Consider the following 8,500-nt stretch of genomic DNA (forward strand, 5'->3'; position numbering starts at 1 on the left):
CTAAGACCACCCTGCATATCAGATATTTACGTTACAATTCATAACAGTAGCAACATTACAGTTATGAAGTAGCAATGAAAATAATTTTATGATTGGGTCACAACATGAGGAACTGTATTTAAAGGGCCAGAAGGTTGAGAACCACTGATTTAGGAAGCCTGCGTAGATTGTAGCAAATAATGACATTAAATGAATGTGAAGGTTGGGAAGCCTGGCTATGGGAGACAAAGGTGCTTTTGGTTTTTGCAAGACATGCTTTATAGTGTAATGGGAATAACTGCTGGTTGAGAAGGCTAACAGCAAAAGGCACAATAATTTTTGGAGAAGACCCAGGGCTTGAGATGAACAGGTATAGGACCTGGCATCTTACAGCAGGGGCACTTTTGGGGTTTGGCAGTCAAGTCCCACCTGACATTACAGGGTCAAGGAAGCAGGAACAAGTTTATTTTCCACACACTTTCTGTTTTGCAGAGACCTGAGGTTGGAGTTGAGGACAGCAGTGGCAGGAAGACCAGAGATAAAGGAAGGCACTGATTTTCTTTTAAAGTCAAGAAGACTTAACAGGGTAGACAAGGTCTTGGCCAAGTCAAGGGCTGCTGTTCCTTCTTTGTCAGGTGTGTTCTCCTTCCCATCACCACCCAAGCCCAGCCTGTAACAGACACAGGAAGGTAAATAGAATGTCTGAAAAATTCCATCTGCTTTACATGTTATAAAGTAGAATAGCAGGAAACTAAATTAAAAAAATAAAAAACCCAACCCTCTCATACCAAAAAGGCAATTAATCATGCTGTATTATCTTTAATTAAGTACAAAGACTTTTCCAATCATGTCACCTAGAGCTCATTTCAGCCACTGCTCTGTTTGGCCGCCAGTCTCTTGTCTCTCTCTTCAGCAATGGTGAGGCGGATACCCTTTCCACGGGGTAAGGAAATCCATGGTTTGTTGCCCTGAAGGAGAAAACAAGAATCAAAACCTGCTATACACCAACTCCATTAGCAGTTCGGCACATTTATCATGTCATTTAAAGGAACAGAAGCCTGCTTGTGCAAGCACTTAGCAACAGCCAAGAAGTCTTCAGACACTTGGATGCTGGTTTTTCAGAAACACTCACTACTTGGAGCCATTCCCCTAAACCTGCTGCCCATATACGTAAATGCAAAAACTACAAGGCTGATGATCACCATTGGCACTTTTTACCAACCAAGGTGATCAGCCCTCCTGCTGTTTCTGCAACACTAAAAAAGCACAGGTCTGCCCAGCCCCACTCTATGTGAGCCCTATCCCAGAAGCAGCTTCACACTAGGTTCTGCACAGCCAGTCCGTCAGGAGCTGCAATCCCAGCAGTACCTGCATTTACAGGTTTTCCTTAGACTGGAGAGAAGGGAAACCCAAGACTTACTTTGCCAATTACAAAAATGTTGGAGAGCCGGGTGGCAAAACTGTTGCCATTGGCATCTTTCACATGAACTACGTCAAAAGAACCAGGGTGCCTCTCCCTGTTGGTGATTACGCCAATTCTTCCCAGGTTAGCACCGCCGGTCACCATGCACAAGTTACCTAGGCAAGAAGGAATAATCTGCTATTACAACCGAGTGTATTACATGACAGAGACAGGTGTAAGTTCATTAATCCCTTCTCTCATTCAAATTTACTCCCGTGGATCTGTTACCCAAGCCAGGCCTGTTAAGATTTCTCCCATCCCTCCTACACACGTAACAAATGTGAACTCTACTGCACCCACTTTGCCAGGTACAAACTATGTCTTGCCTAGACTATGCTGTTCTTCCAAGGCACAATGACAGCATTAACAAGAGCTCTTGTTACAAAGAGGCTGGCTTGCTTTTTCACCAGACTTACCTGCCCAGCCCTCAAGCTGTTTCCACGGATAGGGGAATTTGAGACATCTAGAACAGGCCTGAGAATGTGCTATGCCAGACTTCACCTCAGCCATCCAGAATATTCTGAGCATTTGGGCCTTAGAGTAGCTACACTCTCCAGTTTCCCTTACTACAACAAAGGACATCTAGCTTCTGTTGCTAACTAGGTGCATGGAATCACCTGGAAGATTCAAACGAAAACTCTGTACCCAGGCCCTGACTGATGAAATGTAATTAATAAAAATTTTTTAAAAAGGGGGTGGGGGTGGGGGGAGAGAAAAGCAAAGAACAGCTCTTGCAGGGAAGATGGCACAGAAGGGATAAATGGTGATGGAAAAAATAAAACAAAACAAAAAACCTAAACAGCTCTTATAGCTGGGCTTTCAAGAGAATGCCCAGGTAGTGTAGAGGCTTGCTTACCAGTGTCAAACTTGATGAAATCAGTAATTCTGCCTGTCTCCAAATCAATCTGAATGGTGTCGTTCACCTTGATGAGGGGATCAGGGTAGCGGATGGTGCGAGCATCATGGGTTACCAGATGAGGGATTCCTTTTGTGCCCACAAAGATCTTCCTCACTTTGCACAACTTGTACTAGAAACACACAAAGGTTAGCTTCATTTAGTCTAGTACACATGCACTATGCTCCACAGTGGACAAAAAGGTTCTTTCAAAGCCACAAGTTGCCAAATGCAATTAGCAGCCAAAGGCAACAGCCCTACATAGGAAGTGCTGGTTTCCCGAACTACAGCAGAATGTGTCCTTGACTTTTCTTGCCACCCTCCACAAATTTATCTTGTACATTGCCCCTCTCTCTAATGTCACCATGGGATTTTCCTTGTAGCAGCACATCACCCCATGTTAAAATCCAAGGCACGAAGGCACCATAAATCCTAATTCCTCCATGGAGTGGGCTGATCACCCTCCTTTCCCCAGGCTGTTTAAGCCTCATGGAGCCCCTGAATTCTTCCCTCACCATTCCTAAAAAGTGCCTCTTAGTGGCTCCCTGTGCATCACAACTGAGTGTCTCAAGAACTGCAATTGCATTAGAAGTTAATCCAATCAACAAATACCTCACAAAATGTTTCAGCTTTGGATTTATCATTCCCTGACATTTTAAACTAAATCAAATCACCCCGATGTCATGAACATACCCTCCAGCCTGCCAATAACAAGGCAGCTAAGGAAGTTAGGAGTTGAATCACACACATCAACCTTCATTTACAGCCAATAATTCAAGAAACCATAAACCTTTGTGTAAACCATCACAACAAATTTCATAAAACAACCAATGTCTATAATCTTTTTTCAAGCTATCTCAAAATAGTGCCCAAGGATTTTCAGTCTCCTCCATTAACACCTTTCCCCTCTAGAGTAATGGAGATATGACAAAGGGCCAACTGGATTGGACTAGATATTGGTTTTCTAGTCCTTTATCCTTAGAGGACCCTTATTTTAGGTACTCATAAATCCTTGCCTTTAAAAAAGACAACCAGGAAGTCACAATTCAACTGGAATTTATCTGTCATAAAAAAAAAAAAAAAAGAAAATCTGTTGAGAATGTTAACTTAAAATGGGGGTCAGTTATTAGACATCCAGCAACAGACTGCTATACAGCTATTAGAAATCCTTTTAATAACACAACAGGAAATTGCACATATGATAGAATTTAACCAAATTGTTAACTGGACATTTCCAGATACAAGATTTTAAGTAATCTTAATTTACCTATCTCACCCCAATAGACCAGCCCATGTACCTAAGTAATTTTACTGAATGAAAACCCAGTCTGCTTGCACTCACCTTGGCCTCCTCAGGAGTAATACGATGAACTGCAAAGCGGCCCTTAGTGTCATAGATCAGGCGGAAGTTCTCTCCAGTCTTGTCAATGCTGATGACATCTGATATCAAACAGTAACTAAGGTTACTATAGTGACCCCACTATCCCATGTTGCATAACTATACCACAGTAAGAAAAAAATAAAATGCTTCCCATTTAAAACAACATGGATTCCTAAGGCTAATGATGAGAGCTACTTAATGTTTTAAGGAGCCAAGTACTAACCACTTACCCATAAAGCCAGCAGGGTAGGTTATATCGGTTCGGACCTTGCCATCAATCTTAATAAACCGCTGCATGCAGATCTTCTTTACTTCATCTCCTGTTAGAGCATACTTAAGTCTGTTCCTTAAGAAAATGATGAGAGGGAGACATTCTCTCAGCTTGTGGGGACCGGTAGATGGCCGAGGAGCCTGTGAAATGATTTTAAAAAACACCCTCTCAAGCTATTGTTGGGACTCACACAAATCCACCTTCCAAATCCCAAGATCCATTACCTAGACACCAGACTGTCCATCAACCCCCCTCCAATTTAGGTCAACAAGAGGTATTTAAAGCTTACACTATTCCATACCTTAAAATTTTACAATATTTCCCCCCCCCCTTCAAAGGACCAGGCCTGTTAAGTACACGTGGGTCCTGAGTCCATGTAAGTGTACTATGTGGTATGTGGAATAAATGAGGTACAGAAATCTTATGGGAGGCACTGCAAGAAACATTATGAATACAGCAATCAAGGATGTCTGACATAAAGGAACGTAATAGTATAAAATATGTCCCTTAAATTATGTCAATTATATCTCAGTAAAACTGTCCCTTGAAATACAATTACAATATGATACTTACAAACACACCAGTCAGTTTATCCAGCATCCAATGCTTTGGAGCTGCTACACGCTTCAGATGCTTCTTGGGACCACGAGCCTGAGGAAGAGTTTTGTAAGTATTTTCATGTTACTGCTTAAAAGTGTGTCTGCTTCTCGAAGCTTTTACTTTTTCTAGGACACTATACTGGTGAAACCGACAGGGGTTGAACTTCTTGGCACACAGCCAGCCGGCAACAGAAATATGGACCAGGACCCAATCTGTGCTTCTACTTGTTGATCAAATAGAAAAGTTTTCCCAACACGAGCGTCTGGTGGCGATGAACCTGACCTCAGCACAACCACGTGTCAATAGCTGCTCCCCTTCACTCCAAAGCCAAAAGCCAACACTGGCTTTCACTTTAAAATGCGGAAGCCTATTGAATGCTGTGTACAGATGCTTACTGGCCTCAGTTCGCAAAGTAAGGCCGTGCCAAAAAGACAATGACGAAGAAAATCCTTTTCTGCCAGTTGCAGCTGCTACCCACCAGCCCTGGCCCTCCAGGTCCCGGCCTGATTAGAAAGCCGCTCCTCCCAGCGGGGGAAGTGTGCGTGGCCCGCCAGAGACCAAGGCCTTCCCGCCAGAGCCACCTATCACCTCCTCCCTCGCTCTCCAGCCCGCCTGGGCCAACCCTGCAGGCCAAACCCCGTTTGCCTCAGCCCGGCCACTCCCTGAGGGGGCCCCGAAAGTCCGGATAGTCCTGGCCCTGGGAGGATGGAGGCTGATGGTATCCCAAGAGCTCGCAAAAAAGTTGTCTTACCATGGCTGCGCTAGGCAAAGAAAGAGGACCGCCTCTTTCCGGTGCACCAAGAAAAAAGGGTCGGAGGCTGCGCGCGCCGACCTTGGATGCTCCGCCCACCCTGGATGCTCCGCCCACCCCACTCTTTCAAGGGGAGCAGGGACTATCTTGCCACCTGCTGGTGGGAGGTCATAGATCCAGAGCTTGGGAAGGGCCGCTGAAAAAGGGCGGTTTCCAAAAAGCAATCTCCTCCCTCCCTTTCCCTCCCTTCCTCCTCCTCTGAGGCACCTGATTCTGTGTTAGGTGCTAGAAATGCCAAGATGAGCTAGACCAGTGGTTCTCAACCTTCTGGCCCTTTAAATACAGTTCCTCATGTTGTGACCCAACCATAAAATTATTTTCGTTGCTACTCCATAACTGTAATGTTGCTACTGTTATGAATCGTAATGTAAATATCTGATATGCAGGATGGTCTTAGGCGACCCCTATGAAAGGGTCATTCGACCGCCAAAGGGGTCGCGACCCACAGGTTGAGAACCACTGAGCTAGCAAACTTCCTGCCTTCTAGTAGAATGCAAAGCGAGGCTACTTTAAGGTCCACATACACATGATTGTACAAGCAATAGAATGCATTTTAATTAATATTTAATATAATTTCTTTTTTAAGTAATATTTTTATTGATTTCAGAGAGGAAGGGAGAGGGAGAGAGAGATGGAAGCATCAATGATGAGAGAGAATCATTGATCAGCTGCCTTTTTCACGCCCCACACTGGGGATCGAGTCGGAAACCTGGGCATGTGCCCTGACAGGGAATCGAACCATGATCTGGTTCATAGGTTGATCCTCAATCAGTGAGCCACGCCAGCAGGGCTAATATTATTTCTTAAACATATTTGGTCTGCCTCTTCTTCCCAGTTCTCTAGACCAGCCAGTCTGCCCATACTATAAGTTGGGAAGAACCAACATTTTATTTAATCTCTCTTGCTTCTCTGCAGATTGCCGAGAGGGTGAAAGGGTAGGAACTCTCCTTGAACCTGGGTGTCCTGCCCCTGCTTCCTATACAACACACTTGGCACTTACAAAATCTCAGGGAAGAGAGGGGACATTAGAGACCATCCGGTTATTTAACTAAAACTCAGTCTATCATGTGATTTCCCTACTTTGAAACTCCCTTGGCCCTCCTTCCTGGACTCCTCAGGTCCCTCCCTCTGCCAGTCATCTGCTGCCTCCTGTGCCTGGACATCCATCGCTCCCTTCACCCATTCCAAACCTCAAAGCTTAAGCCATTCCAAACAATTACTGCTCTGAAAAAGCTTTCTAGCTTCCTGCCTGTGGACCTGATGATTCCTCACCTTGGAATGGCTGTGGACAACTCAACCCCCTTCCTGGGCCCCTAATCTCTTCAGCCTTGGAAATAAACACAGTTCTAGTCCCTCTGGCTCTGTGAGGCCCCAGGCCCCTAGGCAGGGTCAATCCTACATTCTTCTGCCCCAGAACCCTCGGTTCAAATTCCATGACAGCACTTGGCGTATTGGGCTGTAATGACTGATTTCCTTGTCTGTCCTCCACTAGACTGTGAGTAACTCTATGACAGAGCCTACCCTAATTCATCTGAGCAGGTCCTTTGCTACCTAACAGAGAGCTTGGCATTGTGTCCAGCACTTGGTAAATACTTGTTAAATGAATAAATTGAGTTAACATTCAACTCATTGTGCCAGGTCTTACTATACTATTCCTGAGAGTATCTAGTCTGTTCCTGAACTCCTCCCACCATGGGGACAAGCTCCTAACTCAGGAGGTTCTGTTTTATCTGTCGCTGTCTCTGCCTTCCACACTACCCTTCAGTAGTCTGCAGAGAAACAAGAAAGAGAAACATTGTTAGCATTTCTCAACCAGACAGTATTAACTAAGAGGGCAAGGACTCTTTGTCTAGAACCAGGTCCATAGTAAAGCATACTATAAATGATTGTTCAAAGGAACAGATAATTGATTGGAGCTGAGGATTAGGGAGATAGTGGAGATGGTGAGACAATGGAAAGTGAATTCTGAAGTTTTCAGTCTTGAGGGCACTGGGAATATGGTGGAACTGCTAACAGAAGTGACGAGAGTTGATTTGGGAGTGAGGAATAACCACAGGACTTCCAGCTAGACAGGATAAGAGAAATGGCTGCTCAGAGCTGCAGATATTACTTAATCAATATCACACAGCCAATTAAGAATGGGGGTTGGGTGGGGGGTTGGTTTCTTGTCTCCCAGGTCAGTGGTTTGTGTTTGTACCACAGCTTATCAAAGGACTTGATGAAATCAAAGCACCCATTTCAGTATATTTTTCCTCTGTCAGTTTGCATTTAAGCACAAATGACATTTTAACAACAATAAATGGAATCTGGAAAGAGCTAAGAAAATCACAAACAGTACTTTCCCAAACACCTTAAACACATCATCTGTATTCATTTGTTCCTATTCTCATTCTGATCAGTTTGTGTGTGTGCATACTTTTACATAATTTTAATCCTAGCGTACAGACCATGTTCTATTTTACTTTTATTACATTACAAATACTTTCTGAGTTGCTACATAAGCTTCAGAATTAGTATTTTAACAGCTGCATCACATTCCATTAAATGGATGTCCCATCTAATCTAATAAAAGACAAACATGCAAATTGACCATACCTTCGCTATGCCTTAAGCCAGCCCACCAGCCAATCAGAGCGACTATATGCAAATTAACCCAACCAAAATGGCGGCCGGCAGCCATGGAGCTGAAGCGAGCAGGAGGCTTGGTTGCTCCAGTGATGGAGGAAGCCAAGCTTCCTGGGCGGCTCTGAGCTCCACTGAAGGCAACAAAGTTTCAATTATAGAAGGTAAATAAATCCCAGAATTAAAAAAAAAAAAGAAAAAATGGAGAGGCGGGGAGCTTCTGTCGCCAGGGGTCTTGGCCAGCCTGAAAACGGCCCTCAGCCCCTCACCCAGACTGGCCAGGCACCCCAGTAGGGACTGCCCACCCTAACGGGGGTGTGGCCAGCCTGAAAAGAGCCATCAGCCCCTCACCCAGGCTGGCCAAACCTCCAAGGGTTGAGGGTCCCCACTGGGGGGAGGGCTTGACCAGCTTGCAAACGGCCCTCAGCCCCTCACCCAGGCTGGCCAGGCACCCCAGTGGGGACCCCCACCCTGAAGGG

General features: G+C 44.9%; 1 protein-coding gene across 1 annotated transcript; it reads right to left on the bottom strand.

Annotated features, from left to right (window-relative positions):
* Nucleotides 1-782: 782 nt before the first annotated feature.
* Nucleotides 783-5,421, bottom strand: RPS4X (ribosomal protein S4, X-linked). Its single transcript, XM_014532728.1, has 7 exons — nucleotides 5,340-5,421; nucleotides 4,562-4,639; nucleotides 3,948-4,128; nucleotides 3,679-3,776; nucleotides 2,298-2,469; nucleotides 1,400-1,557; nucleotides 783-947 (listed from the first exon to the last, which is right to left on the bottom strand). Exons 1-7 carry the CDS (start codon nucleotides 5,340-5,342, stop codon nucleotides 846-848), a joined length of 792 nt encoding a protein of 263 aa, XP_014388214.1. The 5' UTR covers nucleotides 5,343-5,421; the 3' UTR covers nucleotides 783-845.
* Between the last annotated feature and the right edge of the window lie 3,079 nt (nucleotides 5,422-8,500).

This window comes from Myotis brandtii, unplaced genomic scaffold, assembly GCF_000412655.1.
Source record: "Myotis brandtii unplaced genomic scaffold, ASM41265v1 scaffold903, whole genome shotgun sequence".
NCBI lineage: Eukaryota > Metazoa > Chordata > Mammalia > Chiroptera > Vespertilionidae > Myotis > Myotis brandtii.

What these genes read in the sequence shown, in the direction of transcription:
- RPS4X (XM_014532728.1), bottom strand. An exon ending in ATAAACTGACTGGTGTGTTT is followed by an intron (nt 4,129 to 4,561) that starts GTAAGTATCATA and finishes ATCATTTCACAG; the next exon opens with GCTCCTCGGCCATCTACCGG. An exon ending in ACATTTTTGTAATTGGCAAA is followed by an intron (nt 948 to 1,399) that starts GTAAGTCTTGGG and finishes TTTCTCCTTCAG; the next exon opens with GGCAACAAACCATGGATTTC.